The sequence below is a fragment of the Chiloscyllium plagiosum genome, chromosome 26, assembly GCF_004010195.1.
Source record: "Chiloscyllium plagiosum isolate BGI_BamShark_2017 chromosome 26, ASM401019v2, whole genome shotgun sequence".
In the NCBI taxonomy this organism is placed as follows: domain Eukaryota; kingdom Metazoa; phylum Chordata; class Chondrichthyes; order Orectolobiformes; family Hemiscylliidae; genus Chiloscyllium; species Chiloscyllium plagiosum.
In genome coordinates, this window is record NC_057735.1 from 49,255,256 (window position 1) to 49,273,756 (window position 18,501).

Consider the following 18,501-nt stretch of genomic DNA (forward strand, 5'->3'; position numbering starts at 1 on the left):
CTTGAGGCTGTTTTCGTTAGAAGGAGGTTGAGAGGTGACTTAATAGCGACATATAAGATAATCAGAGGGTTAGATAGGGTGGACAGGGACAGCCTTTTTCTAAGTATGGTGACGGTGAGCATGAGGGGCATAGCCTTAAATTGAGGGGTGATAGATATAGGACAGATGTCAGAGGTAGTTTCTTTACTCAGAGAGTAGTAAGGGTGTGGAATGCTTTGCCTGCAACTGTAGTAGATTCGCCAACTTTAAGTACATTTAAGTCGTCATTGGACAAGCATATGGACATACATGGAATAGTGTAGGTTAGATGGGCTTCAGATTGGTATGACAGGTCAGCGCAACATCGAGGGTCGAAGGCCCTGTACTGCGCTGTAGTGTTCTATGTTCTATGTATGTCTTCAGCACGGCTTGATGGTAAGAATAAATCTAGAATGTTCAGAAAGCACTCAGCAGGTCTTGCACCATCTGGAGAGAGAGAGAAAAATAGGACTAACAAGTTGAATCTGATAAGCCTCTTCCTCAGAATGAAGACTCTATTCCACCATTAAACCATTAACTGTCTTTCTCTCTCCAGATGCTGCCAGATGTGCTGACTGGAGGAACACTAAGATCTTAGAAGGTTATAACGAAGGGGAGGATTATAGCTGAGGATTTGTAACTAAATAGGAAGAGAATGGCAACTTGGGAAAGGAGGGGATTTGAGTTGACTTGAGCCAAGTTGATTCAGCGACAGGCTTTCTGTGCAATAGTGGTTGAAGTTATGGGAAACAGCAAACATGAGTATTACAGCACCACCACTGGTGGGAAGCCTCAATTACCGTGTGATATGTTTACATGGGTGTGAGAGGCGCTTGCAAATGTTGATGTTTCTGCAAAGATCACAAGGCTGAATCATGAGGGGGGGGTATGTGTTAAGCTAGATATGCTTGCACAAACAACTACAAGTAGCTGTATCTTGCTTCTGCAGCAATCGCAAGGCGGAATCATGAGGGTGTATACTAAGAAATAACTAACCGAAAAGGGAGGTGGTCGACTGGTAGAAATAGATGTATTAACATGACAGTTGCAATTGTCAGGCACATAGGGAGTTAGTATGGACAACTTAACCAAATAGGGCATAAAATAAATATGGGGGGGGGGGGGGGGGTGACAGGCTTAGAGTAGTGGGAGCAAAAGCAACCAACAGGGTAAAAGGGGAGTACCGAGAGACTCAACTGGACTGTATAATTTGTAATGTAACCTTCTGATCGGGGTGCCTACTTGTTAGACACCGTCTTGCAAGAACGTTTCAATAAAATTCGCTGCTTCAGAATTTGACTCGGACTGAAATTTGTTGATATGTGAGCTTTGTTTCTCACATGGGGATATTGTGGAGAAAGTGAGGTCTGCAGATGCTGGAGATCAGAGCTGAAAATGTGTTGCTGGAAAAGCGCAGCAGATCAGGCAGCATTCCTGAAGAAGGGCTTATGCCCGAAACGTCGATTCTCCTGTTCCCTGGATGCTGCCTGACCTGCTGCGCTTTTCCAGTGACACATTTTCAGCACATGGGGATATTCCCAACAGAAATGTGCTTGGTAAATTTTATAAATGGGTAAAATGTTGATATATGTACAGCAACAGGTATTAAGGTTTTGCAGGAAATCTTAACATGTTTTAAAGATTTTCAAAAATATATAGACTGAGAGAGACATCTAACAGAATCAGGAAAATACAAGTGAAATTCTGAATCAATGTGGCCTACTAAAGCACAGGTAGTTCTGCTATAACATGCATTTATTAAAGACAATTTGTCTGTAATGTGATTTGTGAACTGGCAACTTGCTTAAAAATAACATGAACACCCATTCACGGTTATACGATTCCCATTCCCAGCACTAGGTGTCGCAGTATGTGTGAAGGACTGGACTGGCCGCGTCAGCATCATGTGACTAGTTGGCTCGTGCGCTTTCTTGTGAAGAGCTTTCTGAAAGTTATTGTGAAATGTTTGTGCTAGTGGACTTGGAAAAGTATCATGAATGTGTCTCTACAACCTGAGAACAAGAAGCAGGGAGTGATCAATTGATTTAAAAACCTAAAGAGTTAAATGAAATTTGGAACTGACTAACAGTGAAAGGGCAATGTTGAGGAGCAGTTTCAAACTTGGCTTTGTTGCTTGTATTAAGAGCTGTCTTCTCTTTGTTTAAAAAATATGTTTAAAGAATATTTGCAGTTTCATGTGAATCTGTTTCAGTGACTAATCATGATAGTAATGAACTGTAAAACAAAATACCAGTACAGGGGCTTGGACATGATCAGTCAGCTGCTCAGGGTGGTCAGACCCAGGAAACTCTGCACATAGTGGATGAGGGAGAGAAAGGTGGGTGTCGCAGCATTCATTACTTTTGGTGCATTTGTGGAGATGTCGTGAGGGGGTGAGAAGGCTATGCAGAAGAAATTCAGTGTTAGTCAGGGTGAGATATTAGCGAGGATGAGAGCGAGTGGAAAGATGTTGCAGGAAGTGGTGGGTACACTAACAGAGATAGTGTGAGATATCAATGAGAAGATGGTGGCACTCCCCTGGCAGAGTGGAGGAGGTCCTTGACCTTCTTCTGAAATTCTGTGCATTCAACAGATGGTTGAGAGTGAACTGGCCTGGACGGTAACCCTGATCCAGGTTGGTGTGGTTCCAGTAGAATGGCGTTCTCTGTTGGTCTGGGAGAAAAGGCCATCCCTGCCTCTGCATCATCCCATCCCCCATCAGCAGCACCTCATGTCCCGGCCCACAAAGAGAGGTACCAATTTTCCATTGTCTGCCACATCCATGGGCAATGGCAGGAACGATCTGGACAGCTCTGGACTGATAACTCTTGTCTGGGTGCACAATATCTTTTTAAAGATGGTGCTGCCCACTATGTACGTTGGTCAATTCTGGTTTATCCAGGAAGTGGAGTGGCACTTGGTATTGGGAAAAGGCACATGGTATGATGGTGCTAGAATGTGTGAGGAAGCACCAAAGGATGGAATAGGTAATAAGTCAGGCAGGTTTTGTAAAATAAGGTGATAGACATCCCCAAGCATCTCGATGTGAAATCCTCTGAAAAACTTGACAAAACTGACACAGCGAAAGAAATTAAGATTCAGCCCTTAATCTATCAAGGGAGGTTTCATCCTGGGATCTGCCTTGTGCAGTGTTACCATTGGATGGGGTCAGAAGACTGGCTGGAATGTAGTGCAGGCAGCAGGTGCCAAGTGAGAGTATTCAGTTGAAGAGTCTGATGAATTGCACTATACAGTACCATACATCAGGTCAGTTATAACAGGTCAACATTTACTTAGATCGTGCTATTATTTGTGTTAGTTTACTATTTTTGTTTCAATTTTTCCTGGTATTTTTGGTTGTTCGCTCCAACCCTGTTTTTCCCCATAGGCCCCATTATTTCTATTGCACAGTTTTTTGTAACACGCTGTCACACGGGAATGCAACTATGGCAGTATAGGAGAGCTTTTAGATTAGATTACTTACAGTGTGGAAACAGGCCCTTCGGCCCAACAAGTCCACACTGTCCCGCCAAAGCGCAACCCACCCATACCCCTACATTTACCCCTTACCTAACCCCCTACGGGCAATTTAGCATGGCCAATTCACCTAACCTGCACATTTTTGGACTGTGGGAGGAAACCGGAGCACCCGGAGGAAACCCACGCAGACACTGGGAGAATGTGCAAATTCCACACAGTCAGTCGCCTGAGGCGGGAATTGAGCCCGGGTCTCTGGCGGTGTGAGGCAGCAGTGCTAACCACTGTGCCACCGTGCCGCCCACACGGAGCTACCTGTAGTAAAATTATATCTGGTCATCCTGTGGGCAACAGGAGGATTGTTCCTGCGCTCTGTCTGACCAAAGTGGGTCTGGTTCGGTTCAGCTCACCTCAAAGGTTTTGTTAAGCCTATCTAAACAATTCCAAATGCAGACAGGTGCTGCCCTCACACACAAACCCCCCTCACTATCTTCAAGATCTATAAAGTAGTCTCATCAGTAAGAAAGACCACAAGGTTTAAGTCTTGAGTTAGTCCGAGTTCCTGCAATGTACATCAATACAGTATTGATGTACACCTATATACTTATGGTCTACGTGGAGAACTATGCAGAGATATTGAAATGTTTGGACACTATCTGGAATTAAAAGGGTTGATTGCTCTTAATTGGTGGAATACTTGCCTCTATAGGGATGATTGCCTGGCAACCCTAACTTCTGCTTCCAGCAGCCAGGAGTTGGCGAGGGAGACGCAGCAGTAAGGATCAGAAGGCTCCAGGTTCTCCCTCCTTTCCCCTGGGCGGATCCTGGGTACCTGATACAGTCAGCACCACCATATTTCTTTACACCCTGGCAAGCCTGGTGAAGCTGTCCTGCGTCCACCTTTCAAACACCTGGAATCTGCCTCATTGCTGATCAGCCTGATGCTTTGTTGCAAAAAACGTTTATTAATTTATGATGATCAGCTTTTTGATTTTGCCAATTAGAAGCTCAGTGTACTGTGAGGGAGTCATCAACCTCTGTATCTTCTTTGGTCAATAAGGATATTTTACCTTTCGTTGCAGAGCTGTTGTTGTCCTGTGTTTGGGATGAAAACGGGTATAATTCTAAATGTTGATTTTAGTTTAGGTATTAACTGGATTTTTCACATTTAAAGATAAAATATTCTGTTTTTATAACATAATTTAATCAAAGAAGCCTGGTGAATGTCTCCTTTACATCCGTACCAAAGAGAATCAATTTGGTGATTAACTCTAAACATTTACATTAATGATGCAACTACATTTTTGCCGAGAGGTGCGAGGGAGGAGTGAAGGACTTCTGGGAAGGTTTTAAGTGGGTGAGATCTAAACCAGAGACCCTACACCATAGGGCCTCCCTCCCACCCACCTCCTCTAACCTTACTAAGTCTGTAAATTAGGTAAGTTTTCAGGTTTCTCTTTTTTTTCCTTCTCTTCCTTTGTTCAGTCCTGTGTGGGCTTTCAGATTAGCGGGGTATGGCTGATAGGGCAGTTGCATGTTCCTCCTGCAGAATGTGGCAGGTGAGAGACACTTCACATGTCTCTGCCGACCACATCTGCGGGATGTGCACCCAACTCCAGCTCCTCGAAAACCGAGTTAGGGAACTGGACCTGGACCTGAATGAACTACGGATCATCCGGGACGTTGAGGGGGAAATTGAGAGGATGTACAGGGAGGTGGTCATTCCTCAGACACAGTATAAGGACGACTGGGTTACAGTCAGGGAGGAGGAAAGGGAACCAACAGATAGAGCAGGCATCCCCTGTGGCCATTCGCCTCAGCAATAAGTATACCGTTTTGGATACTGCTGGTGGGGACGGCCTACCAAGGGAAAGCTATAGTTGTCAGGTCTCTGGCACTGAGGCTCAGAAGGGAAAGGAGGAGAATAGAAAAGTGCTAGTGGTAGGAGACTCAATAGTTAGACGGATTGACAGGAGATTTTGTGGTCAGGAACGGGACTCCCGGAAGATATGTTACCTCCCCGGTGCCAGGGTCCAGGATGTCGCCGATCGGGTTTACAGGATTCTGAAGGGGGAGGGGGAGCAGCCAGAAATCGTGGTACATATTCACACCAATGACATAGCCAGGATAGGGATTGAGGATCTGAAAAGTGACTACAGAGAGTTAGGTTGGAAGCTGAAGGGCAGGACGGGTAGAGGAGTGATCTCAGGTTTGCTACCGGTGCCACGAGACAGTGAGATGAGGAACAATCAGCGAGTGCAGCTTAACAGGAGGGAGGGCTTCAGATACCTAGACCACTGGGATGCCTTCTGGGGAAGGTGGGACCTGTACATGAAGGATGGGATGTACCCGAACTGGAGGGGCACAAATGTCCTGGGTGGGAGATTTGCTCGTGTGATTCGGGAGGGTTTAAACTAGTTTGGTAGGGAGGTGGGAATCAGAGCTACATATCTGAGAGGAGGGCAGTTTAGATGGGGCAGTGACAGGATGTATTAAATCTATCAGGAAGGTTTCTCACGCAATGAAACAAAGAGATCATTTAAAATGTGTCTGCTTTAATGCAAGGAGTGTCTGAAATAAGAGTGACGAACTTAGAGCATGGATCAGTACTTGGGGCTACGATGTTGTGGCCATAACGGAGACGTGGGTTTCACAGGGGCAGGAATGGTTGCTAGATGTTCCAGGGTTTAGAACGTTTAAGAAGGACAAGGAGGGTGGAAAAAGAGGAGGGGGTGTAGCATTGCTAATCAGAGAGTGCACCATAGCTACAGAAACGAAGGTTGTTGAGGAAGGTTCGTCAACTGAGTCAGTGTGGGTGGAAGTTAGGAACAGCAAGGGAGCAGCTACCTCATTGGGAGTTTTCTATAGACCCACCTAATAGCAGTAGAGAGATTGAAGATCTCAGAGGCGGGCAGATTCTGGAAAAATGCAGAAGTAGCAGGGTTGTTGTTATGGGTGACTTCAACTTTCCTAATATCAACTGGAACCTCCTAAGTGCAGATGGTTTGGATGGAGTCATTTTTGTCAGGTGGATTCAGGAGGGTTTCCTTACTCAGTATGTAGACAGGCTGACAAGGGGAGAGGCCTCTGAGACAGGTAAGAAGGGGTAAGATTAAGGAACCTTGGATGATAAGAACAGAGGAGCTTCTCGTCAAAAGGAAGAAGGCACCTTACCTTATGTAAGGTGAGGGAAGCAAGGATCTAGCACAGCTTTAGAGGATTACAGGCTTACTAGAAAGGAGCTCAGCAATGGATTGAGGAGAGCCAGGAGGGAGCACGAAAAAGGCTTGGCAGGAAGGATTACGGAGAACCCAAAGGCGTTTTAATCATATGTGAGGAATAAGAGAATGATCAGGGAGAAGGTAGGGCCGATCAGGGATAGCGGAGGGAACTTGTGTGTGGAGTCTGAGCAGATAGGGGAAGCCCTAAATGAGTCTTTTGCTTCGGTTTTCACCAAGGAAAGGGAACTTGTTGTAAATGAAAACTTTGAGGAGCTGGGATACAGTCTCGACCAGACCAAGATTGATGAAGACGATGTGCTAGAAAGTTTTGAAAACATTAAGATTGATAAGTCCCCAGGGCCAGACCAGATTTATCCGAGGCTGCTCCGGGAAGCGAGAAAAGAGGTTGCTAAGCCGCTGGTGAGGATATTTGCCTTCTCACTCTCCACGGGAGTCGTACCAGAGGATTGGAAGGAGGCAAATGTTGTTCCTCTTTTCATGAAGGGTAATAGGGAAATCCCTGGCAATTACAGACCAGTCAGTCTTACGTCTGTGGTCAGCAAAGTTTTGGAAAGAATTCTGAGGGATAGGATTTATGACTATTTGACAAAGCACAGTGTGATCAAAGGCAGTCAGCATGGCTTTGTGAGGGGCAGGTCATGCCTCACAAATCTTATTGAGTTCTTTGAGGAGGTGACAGGACAGGTCGACGATGGTCGAGCAGTGGATGTAGTGTATATGGACTTCAGCAAGGCATTTGATAGGATTCCCCATGGTAGGCTCATTCATAAAGTCAGGAAGTATGGGATACAGGGAGATTTAGCTGTCTGGATTCAGAATTGGCTGGCTGACAGAAGGCAGAGAGTGGTTGTAGATGGAAAGTATTCTGCCTGGAGGTCAGTGTTGAGTGGGGTCCCACAGGGCTCTGTTCTTGGGCCTCTGCTCTTTGTAATTTTTATAAATGACTTGTATGAGGAGGTTGAGGGTGTGGGTTAGTAAATTGACAGATGACACAAAGGTTGGAAGTGTTGTCGATAATATTGAGGGCTACTGCAGGCTGCAGCGCAACATAGACAGGACGCAGAGCTGGGCTGAGAAATGGCAGATGGAGTTCAACCTGGATAAATGCGAAGTGATGCATTTTGGAAGGTCGAACTCGAATGCTGAATATAGGATTAAAGACAGGATTCTTGGCAGTGTGGAGGAACAGATGGATCTGGGTGTGCAAGTACATAGATCCCTCAAAGTTGCCACCCAAGTGGATAGGGTTGTTAAGAAACCATATGGTGTTTTGGCTTTCATTAACAGGGGTTCGATTTTAAGAGCTGTGAGGTTTTGCTGCAGCTCCACAAGTCCCTGGTGAGACTACACTTGGAATATTGTGTCCAGTTCTAGTTGCCCTACTATAGGAAAGTTACAGAGGCTTTGGAGAGGGTGCAAAGAAGGTTTACCAGGATGCTGCCTGGACTGGAGGGCTTGCCTTATGAAAAAGGTTGAATAAGTTCAGACATTTCTCTCTGGAGAGAAGGAGGATAGCCAGAGACTTTTCCCCAGGGCAGGATTGACTGATACAAGGAGTCATAGTTTGAAGATATTAGGAGGAAGGTATAAAGGAGACGTCAGAGGTAGGTTCTTTATGCAAAGAGTTGTGAATGCATGGAATGCGTTGCCAGTGGTGGTGGTGGAAGCAGAGACATTAGGGACATTTAAGCAACTGCTAGACATGCACATGGATAGCAGTGAGTTGAGGGGCGTGTAGGTTAAGTTACTATATTTTACATTAGGATTAAGTCTCGGCACAACATTGTGGGCCAAAGGGCCTGTTCTGTGCTGTACTTTTCTATGTTCTATGTTCTATGTATTGGAGCTTGATTATCAGCGCAGTCCTCTAGTCACAGCCATATCACGAGAACTCAAACCTCGTTCAATGTTACCCACCTGAAAATCTCGGATGTAAGTCAGGAAGAAGCTGAGGAAGGAGAAGGCAAGAGACCATTCGGAGATTGTACTGACCAGGTGCAATTTGTAACCCTGCCAAAAACAAACAAACCAATGGCCAACAGTGAGCATTTAATCTGAAGTACACCCTGTTCCTGTGCAAACTCACTAAGCAACTCTGTTCTGAAGAGGAGTCACTGGACCTGAAATGTTAACTCTACTTTCTCCTCACAGATGCTGCCAGACCTGTTGAGTTTCTCCAGCAGTTTCTGATATTGCACATCATTGGTTCTCTTTGGAGGGAGAATCCAGAGCAAGAATATAACCTTTAAATCAGAGCCAGGCCATTCATAGAGTGCAGATGCATAGTTCCTTGAGAGTTGAGTCACAGGTAGACAGGGTGGTGAAGATGATGTTTGGCACGCTTGCCTTCATTGGTCAGCGCATTCAGTATAGGAGTTGGGTTGTCACGTTACAGCTGTACAGGACTTAGATGAGGCCACTTTTGGAATACTGTGAATATTTCTGGTCCCCATTCCAAAGGAAGGATGTTGTTAAATTTGAGAGGGCGCAGAAAAGAATTACAAGGATGTTGCCAGGGTTGTAGGGTTTGCATTACAGGAAGAGGCTGAATAGGCTGGGGCTTTTTTGCCTGGAGTGTTAGGGGCTGAGGAGTGACCTTATAGAGGGTTATATAATCATAAGGGGCATGGATAGGGTGAATAGCCAAGGCTTTTCTTTCCTCAGGTACGGGAGTCCAAAACTCGAGGGCATAGGTTTAAGGTAAGAGAGGAAAGATTTAAGAGACCTAAGAAGCAACTTTTTCCCGCAGAGGGTGGTATGTTTAAGGAATAAGCTACCGGAGGTGGTGGTGGATGTTGGTACAGTTACAACATTTAAAAGGCATTTGGATGGAGAGATGAATAGGAAGGGTTTAGAGGGGTATGAGCTAGCTGCTGGCAAATGGAATTGGGTCAGAGTAGGATGTCTGGTTGACATAGATGAGTTAGATCGAAGCATCTGTTTCCATGCCTGCATGACTCTATGATGCAAGGAAAAAGTGCTTCACACACAGGATAGTAGCCATCTGGACCTCTCGCTTGAAAGGCTGAGTTCACTGTGAAGGATACAGTGCTTTATTTCCCCCTCCAACTTCAAGTGGATTTAGTTTCTTCCCCATCTCCCCCTCACTTTGATGGTTTACATTGCCCATGGTGGGTGGCACGGTGGCTCAGTGGTTAGAGTCATAGATGTACAGCGCAGAAACAAACGCTTCGGTCCAACCCGTCCATGCCGACCAGATATCCCAACCTAATCTAGTCCCACCTGCCAGCACCCAGTCCTTATCCCTCTAAACTCTTCCTATTCATATCCCCATCCAAATGCCTTTTAAATGTTGCAATTGTACCAGACTCCACCACATCCTCTGGCAGCTCATTCCATACACGTGCCCCCCTCTGTGTGAAAAAGTTACCCGTTACATCTCTTTTATCATCTTTCCCCTCTCACCCTAAACCTATGCCCTCTAGTTCTGGACTCCCCCACCCCAGGGAAAAGACCTTGTCTAGTTACCCTATCCATGCCCCTCATGATTTTATAAACCTCTATAAGATCACACCTCAGCCTCCGGCACATCAGGGAAAACGGTCCCAGCCTGTTCAACCTGCTGCCTCACAGCGCCAGGGACCCAGGCTGAAATCCAGCCTTGGGCGACTGTCTGTGTGGAGTCTGCCCTTTCTCCCCGCGTCTGAGTGGGTTTCCTCCGGATGCTCTGGTTTCCTCCCACAATCCAAAGATGTGCTGGCTACGTGAATTGACCATGCTAAAATTGTCTATAGTGTTCAGGTAGGTGCATTAATTAGGGGTAAAATGTAGAGTAATAGGGGAATGGGTCTGGGTGGGTTACTCTTTGGTGGGTCAGTATGGATTTGTTGAGCTGAATGGCCTGTTTCTACACTGTAGGGATTCTTCTATGATGATAATGGACTTTATTGTAAACATTGAATAGGCTCCACTGTGCTTACTGGTGGAGGGTAGTACAAAAAGAAACAAAAGGCATGGTGATTCAGTATAGGAGGTGGGAAAATTACTCTGTTATGTGTGACAGCATTTCTGGATATAAATAAAAGCAAACCCAGAAGAGCCCTTGTGTGCAATGGTAGCGATCCTGCCTCCAATCCAGCAGGCCCAGGGTCAAGTGCCACCTGATCCACTTTTCTGATTGATAAAAAGAAATAAAGCCCCATAGCCAGATAGCATTTCCGAGCATAGAAAACAAAAAATAAAGCTGACCCAAGAGCTCTTGTGGCACAGTGATAATGTCCCTATCCCTGAATCAGGAGGCCCCAGTTTCAAGTCCCATCTGCTTCAGAAGGTGTGTGATAGTTTATAGAAGAAAAAACCCATAGAACTGTCTGTCCTGGGCTGGGCTGGGCTGGGACTAGCCTAGTTGTGGCTCTGCTTTGGTGTTCAACAATAAATGATGGTATTTTCCAGTCCATCTTCCTGAGTCATTACAAATACAACTAATAGATTTGAAAAACAGGCCATTCTCAGTGATGATTGGAACCTTCTCTTGGGTTTTGAGATTGAGCGCGTAAAAGGAGGAGAGAATTCTGTTCAGAGGGTGCAGTTAAATCATCTTATTCATTACATAGCTTTTGGTGAAGATGTCAAATTTTATAAAGAGTCAGGCAGGAAGCTCTGTCCCTCAGCAGGATTTCCTGGGCTCCAGCAAATGGGCGCCATGTTTCAAGGCAGCTGGGAAGCACTCCACTCTCTACAGCCCAGGAACAACACAGAATCTCTGCTCAGTGCACCCAAGCACCCCTGGGAGATTAACAAAAGCATGGCTCTGCTTTTGTATCATCTCCCTTCACATTCTCCTCAAGACAGTCTACAAGAGAAGACTGTCCCTCTGGATGGCAACGAGAGGACAACAGCCTCAGCAGAGGAGGCTGCAGAGGTCAGTGTCCATGGGAGCTCAAGAGAATCCAGCTCCAGCGCCCCATGAGAATCAACATTTTGCTGTGCTCTGCCAGGTACATGTCACTATCTACTCAATGCCTCATGCTCCTGTGTGAGAGAGTTAGCTTTGTAAAGTTGGCAGTGCAGAGGTCTGTCGTACAAGAAGCTGAGACCAGAAATTGCCGTTAGATTCTCATAGACAAGCAAGGTTTGTATATACCAATGTGGCACTACTGGCACCACAGCGGTGCTACCTCTCACACATCTGCCAGAGCTCACACTTAAAACAGAGAAGGGGTTATGACACTCAGCAGCTCACACTATCAGTCTGCTGACCTTTCTTCTGGACTATGATAACTTACACACCGGATAGCTATACATCAAAATGGACAAGAACAGCACCACAAAGGATGGCCTTTTGAGCTGAGTCTCGCTTGTCTGCCCTGGTCAGCTTTGTTGGCACATACAAATGTGACTGCCTCCCTGGGGTAGGTTTGTGCTCCCAGGCTGGCTTTACTCTTTCTTTACACTAAGTGTTTAGCAACACATCACGAGTGTTTATGACTGAAGCCTCTCATGAGCTTATCAACTTGGAGGGGCTTCGCCCCCAAACATGGAAGCATTTGTGGAAGGAACCAAGTTCAGGCAGAACTTTGTACTCACTGGAGGTTGGAGGGACACAGCCACTCCCACAAGGGACACACTTCCTACAGAGGCAGGTTTGTGAACATATTAATGGGGGCAAGCATGTTGGGAAAACCAGGCAATGTCATTCCAGAGCTGGTGTCTTCATGAGTACCCATGACACGATCCAAGATAAAACCATGACCCAACATGCCTGGAAAGGTCCGGAGAACTAAATACTAAAATCTTAACCTGTTGTCACGAATCGGAATTTATTTTGCCTCCTGGCCAATTGAGTTTGCCCACCCGCCCTTCTAAAAGCTCTGGGTATTTCCAGAAAGTTCTGTCCAATTAAACCACTGATTATTGTAAAAACCCATCTGGTTCACTAATACATACTATTAATAAATCTGGAATTAAAGATATTATAATGGAGACCATGTTACCATTGTTGATTGCCATGAAGGGGAGGCAATGGTTTAGTGGTATCATCGTTGGACTGTTAATCCAGAGACCCAGGTAATTTTTTTTTAAAATAGTTTTTTTAAAATAGAAATGATACAGTGTGGAAACAGGCCCGTCAGCCCAACAAGTCCACACTGACCCTCCAAAAAGTATCCCACTCGAACCCATTCCCCATTACTCTACATTTACCCCTGCACCTAACCTACATATCCCTGAACACTATGGGTCAATTTAAGCATGGCCAAATCACGCTAACCTGCACATGTTTGGATGGTGGGAGGGGACCTGGGTTCAAATCCTGACACCGCAGATGGCCGAATTTGAATTCAGTACAACATTTGGAATGAAGGGTCTAATGATGACCATAAATCCATTGATGATTGTCAGAAAAAGCCATCTGGTTCACTAAAGCCCTTTAGGGAAGGGAACTGCCATCTTTACCTGGTCTGGCCTACATGTGACTCCAGACCCACAGCAATGTGGTTAATTCTAAACTGCCCTCTGGGCAATTAGGAATGGGCAATAAATGTTGGCCTGGCCAGCCCCATGAATGAATTTTTAAAAAAAGACCCACATAGTCCTCTAATGTCCTTCAGGGAAGGAAATCTGCCGCACTTACCTGGTCTGACCTACATGTCTCTCCAGACCTATAGAAATACTCTGGCAAGCCATTCAGTTCAAGGCTATATAGAGACAGGTAAAACAATGTTGGCTTTGCCAGCAACACTCATGTCCCATTAACGATTACAGAAAGAAAAACATTTAATGTACAAGCAACAGCCAATTTCATCGTTCTGCCCCAATAACATGCATTACAGTCAATGTTAGACAACAGCCTTCCTGAATCATTAGTGATGTTCCAGTCTAATACAAGGCTCCTTCCGTTAAGTTAGTACCAATGTAAACCATAACCTCCTGTTTGAAATCAAGCTCTGTGGAGAACTAGCTTGACTTTGTTTTTAAAACTTGGGATCTGACCTTCTCAGGTCACTGAATGGAAAACATACGAGAGTAGAGCTACCACCTGTCTGATATCTTACTAACCTCAGCCCGAGACTCTAAACCAGTGTTCATTCAGGTGTGCAGCACCAATTTGAGCAGGATGTGTTTCCAGTGATAACCTCAGAGCACAAATGTTTAATTCCCTCACCTAATTGGGAAACAAGGTCCTGTTCTACCCATGTTCATGTGACTGTCAAGAAAGTGCAACAACTCCTCAGGAGGCTAAAGAAATTTGGCAGGTACGCAAGGACTTTTACCAATTTTTATACATGCCCCATAGAAAGCATTCTATCCAGATGCATCATGGCTTGGTATGGCAACTGTTCTGCCCAAGACCATACCAAAACTAACACAGCCCAGTCCATCACGCAAGCCAACCTTCCACCCATTGACTCTATCTATACTTTGCGCTGCCTCAGAAATGCAGCCAACATAATCATAATCAAAGCCCCCTCCCACTCTGATTATAACCTCTGCGACCAGGCAAAAGATACAAAAGTTTATTCACATGTACTGTCAGGTTCAAGAACAGCTTCTTCCCTGCTATTAGACTTCTGATTGGACCTCTCAAGTTTTAAATGTAATGTTGACCTCTCTCTTTGTACACCTTCCCTGCAGCGTAACGTTGTATCCCTCGCTCTGTCCTAATACCTTAATGTACTTTTTATGGTATGATCTGTCTGTACTGTACGCAAAACAAAAGTATTCACTGTACCTATGTACATGTGACACTAATAAATCATATCAATTTCAGTTTTGTCTAAGTACCAAAGAGCTTGTGGTGTGAGGGAGGAATTATAGAATCCCTATAGTCTGGAAAGAGGCCATTTAGCCCAAAAAGTGCACACCAACTCACCGAAGAGTATCCCACCCAGACTCAATCCCCTATCCTACTACTTTACATTTCCCCCTGACTAATGCACCTTACCCACACATCCCTATACACTAGGAGTAATTTAGCATGATCAACATTACTGTACCTGCACATCTTTGTACTGTGGGAGGAAACCGGAGCATCTGGAGGAAACCCACACAGACACAGGGAGGTTGTAAGCGAACCCGGGTCCCTAGTGCTGTGAGGCAGCAGTGCTAACCACTGGGCCACTGTGCCACCCCAAGGAGGGAGAATAACAAATAAAATTGTGCAATCCATGCCCTTCCAACATAGTCTGTAGGGGCTGGAAGCAACTGTCTGCATTAAGATTTTCACTTATTCAAACCTCACCTTCTCTGCCGGGTTCCAGTGCAGTTTCTTTGCCATATCAGTGGTTGGGATCATCGAGTAGAGTGTGACAGAGGAAATAAACACTGAAAAGCCATGAGTAAAGGAAATGACACACAGAATTAGGCAAATTTTGAAAACTTTAGACTTTGTACATCAATGAACTGGCATTGCCTGAACTCCGTAAAGATCAATCAGTGCATTTAAACTGAAAAATACTCTTGGGTTGAATCGATCACAGGGATTGGGAGGTGTGTCCTGATATGAATCACAATGTCACCCAGCAGGAATTGGTGTCCAATTGGTGTGACTCTAAAACATTGATGATCAAGGCAGAAGTGGACCACTCGAGCTCAATCCTACTTGCCCACCGCAAGCCCATCTCCCTTAACTCCCACCCCTCCAGGCATTGTGGGTCTACCTACAGCACATGAACTGCAGGTGGTTCATGAAGACAGCTCATCACCATGTTCTCAAGGGCAACTAGGGATAGACAATGAATGCTGGTCCAGCCAGTTATACATACATTTATCAAATGAATTTTAAAACATGTTAATGTTTATCTATCTCAGCTGTGAACTCAGTGATTTAATGTCGACAACCATCTGGAATATAGCATTCCAAAGTGAAAAACATTCCTCCTCATCCCAATCCTATAAAGCCAATCCTTTATCCTGAGACTGTGCCCTCGTGTTCCATATTCCTGAGCAAGGGGGGGAAACAACTTCTGAGTGTCTACCCTCCCAAACCTTCAAAGGATTCAAACTTTCAATAAGATCACTACTTACCTTTTGAATCGGAGATGCCGGTGTTGGACTGGGATGTACAAAGTTAAAAATCACACAACACCAGGTTATAGTCCAACAGGTTTCATTGGAAGCACACTAGCTTTCGGAGCGACGCTCCTTCATCAGGTAATTGTTATATTAAAATTGTTGTGATTGGTATAGAACATTATCAAAAGCTTTTTGGTCTCAGTTAATTATAAATTCCCACCATTTTTTGCTCAGCCATAGACTAATGATAAATTCCAGCACAGGTTATTGGCAAGAGCCCTCCACAATCACCTGATGAAGGAGCGTCACTCCGAAAGCTAGTGTGCTTCCAATTAAACCTGTTGGACTATAACCTGATGTTGTGTGATTTTTAACTTTGTACCTTTTGAAATAATAGATATAGTGGACAATAGGATCAGCCAGTCTGACCAGGCAAATATCAGATCCTGGTCTCTGCTGTTAGACTAATCACTCTTCATGATCATGACCATAACCATAACCATAACCATAACCCTGGATTCTCACTCATGGCAGAGTCTTATTAAACCTCTCCTCCCTGGACCCTCCACTCTCTCCAAGAAGAAACACAAGGAGCTCATGAACCTCTTTCTCCGTAATATTGAGACAATCTAACCAGCTCTGTCTGCCATATCTCTCCCTTCACCTCACCCACCTGGAACAAGTGACCATCTAAATTCTCCAGCTGGTTCTCGTGTTGTCGATATTGTGAACAGTTCTTATCTTCAAGTTCTATCCCTCTCTCCTTGACTTCACTGTCATTGTCTCAGCTCCACGCTTTCATCAGTCATCTCATCCAAAAAGACAATGTTATCACACCACCACCACCACCACCACCATCTCTAATGTATCAAACGGTTTCCCTGACATCCAGTATCAAACAACCAGAAATTCCCTCCAAATCAATATTGGCAATAAGTCTTCCCTTTGCTCTTTTATATCCTCAACCACCACCACCATCTCTAATGTATCAAACGGTTTCCTGACATCCAGTATCAAACAACCAGAAATTCCCTCCAAATCAATATTGGCAATAAGTCTTCCCTTTGCTCTTTTATATCCTCAAATGCAAGCTGAGTGTTTCTGACCCACCTCTAATTGTCCTGGAGAAGTGTGTGGTGAAAACTGCCTTCTTGAACCAACACTATTGAAGGTGGACAGACATCCACAGTGCTTTCAGGGGGGGGAGATCCAGGATTTTGACCCAGCAACTATGATATATTTCCAAGTCAGAATGGCTTAGAGGAGAACTCACAAGTGATGGTGTTCCCATGTATGGAGTGGTTATGGGTTTGGAAGGCGTTGTCAAAGGACCTTTGGTGAGTTTGTGCATTCACCTTGTAAATGGTGCACTCTGCTGCTACCATACAGCAGTGATGAAGAGTGAATGTTGACAGTGGTAGATGTGGTACCCATTAAGCCGACTGTTGCATCCTGGATAGTGTCAAGCTTCTTGAATGTTCTTCGAATTGCACCCATTCAGCCAACTGGGAAGTATTCCTGCCCACTCCTGACTTGTACCTTGTAGGTGGTAGACAGGTTTTGGGGAGTCAGGAGAGGTTTACTAAGATTACAAAAGAATCTTAATCAAATGGGTCAATGGGCTGGAAAATGGTAGATGGATAAATGTGAGATATTGCATTTTGGTGCAATAAAAAATGGCAGGGCTTACACAATTAATGGTAGGACGTTGGGTAGAGTTGTAAGACAGATGGACCTAGGAGTTTAGGTACATAATTCTTTGAAGTTTGCGTCATAAGTCGGGAAGATGTGTTGATGGCATAGAGGTTATTAAGGTGGCCAAATCTCCAGGACCGAATGGGATCTATCCCAGGTTGCTGAGGGAGGTGAGAGGGGAAACAGCTGGGGCCCTGACAGATATCTTTGTGGCATCCTTAAATACAGGTGAGGTGCCGGAGGACTGGGAGATTGCTCATGTTGTCCCCCTGTAGAAGAAGGGTAGTAGGGATATTCCAGGTAACTACAGACCAGTAAGCCTGACATCGGTGGTGGGGAAGTGGCTGGAGAGGGTATTGAGAGATAGGATCTATTTATATTTGGAAAGGAATGAGCTTATCGGTGATGGGCAACATGGTTTTGTGTGGGGGAGATCGTGCCTTACCAACTTAATAGAGTTATTCGAGGAAGTGACCAAGTTGATGATGTAGGAAGGGCTGTTGATGTCATATACATAGACTTTAGTAAGGCATTTGATAAGGTTCCCCATGGTAGACTAATGGAGAAAGTGAAGTCACATGATGTGCAGGGTATTCTAGCGAGGTGGATAAAGAACTGGTTGAGCAACAGGAGACAGAGAGTAGTAGTTGAAGGGAGTTTCTCGAAATGGAGAAAGGTGTTCCACAGGGGACAGTATTGGGGCCACTGTTGTTTGTAATATACAAAAATGATCTAGAAGAGGGCACTGTTGGTATGATCAGCAAGTTTGCATTTGACACGATTGGTAGAGTAGCAGAAAGCATAAGGGCCTGTCAAAGAATACAGGAGGATATAGATAGACTGGAGAGTTGGGTGGAAAAGTAGCAGTCAGATTTCAATCCGGAAAAATGTGAGGTGATGCATTTAGGCAAGTCTTATTCTAGAGTGAATTATATACAATGTACGGAAGAGCCTTGGGAAAAGCTGATGGGCAGAGAGATCTGGGAGTGCAGGTCCATTGTACCCTGAAGGTTGCTGCACAGGTGGATAGAGTGGTCAAGGCAGCATATGGTATGTTTGCCTTCATTGGACAGGGTATTGAGTATAAGAGCTGGCA

At 45.0% G+C, this 18,501-nt stretch overlaps 1 protein-coding gene across 8 annotated transcripts in view; it reads right to left on the reverse strand.

Annotated features, from left to right (window-relative positions):
* Positions 1-18,501, reverse strand: part of dram2b (DNA-damage regulated autophagy modulator 2b) — a 100,147-nt gene that overhangs the window by 7,091 nt on the left and 74,555 nt on the right. For 6 of the 8 annotated variants that reach the window (XM_043717081.1, XM_043717082.1, XM_043717084.1 and 3 more), the window contains 2 exons: positions 14,938-15,020; positions 8,655-8,747 (listed from right to left, as the gene is read on the reverse strand). In XM_043717081.1, coding sequence (XP_043573016.1) covers positions 8,655-8,747; positions 14,938-15,020 — 176 coding nt within the window. Of the gene's footprint in view, positions 1-4,565; positions 4,591-8,654; positions 8,748-14,937; positions 15,021-18,501 lie in introns of all 8 variants that reach the window. The other 2 variants (XM_043717085.1, XM_043717086.1) reach the window with 2 other exon arrangements.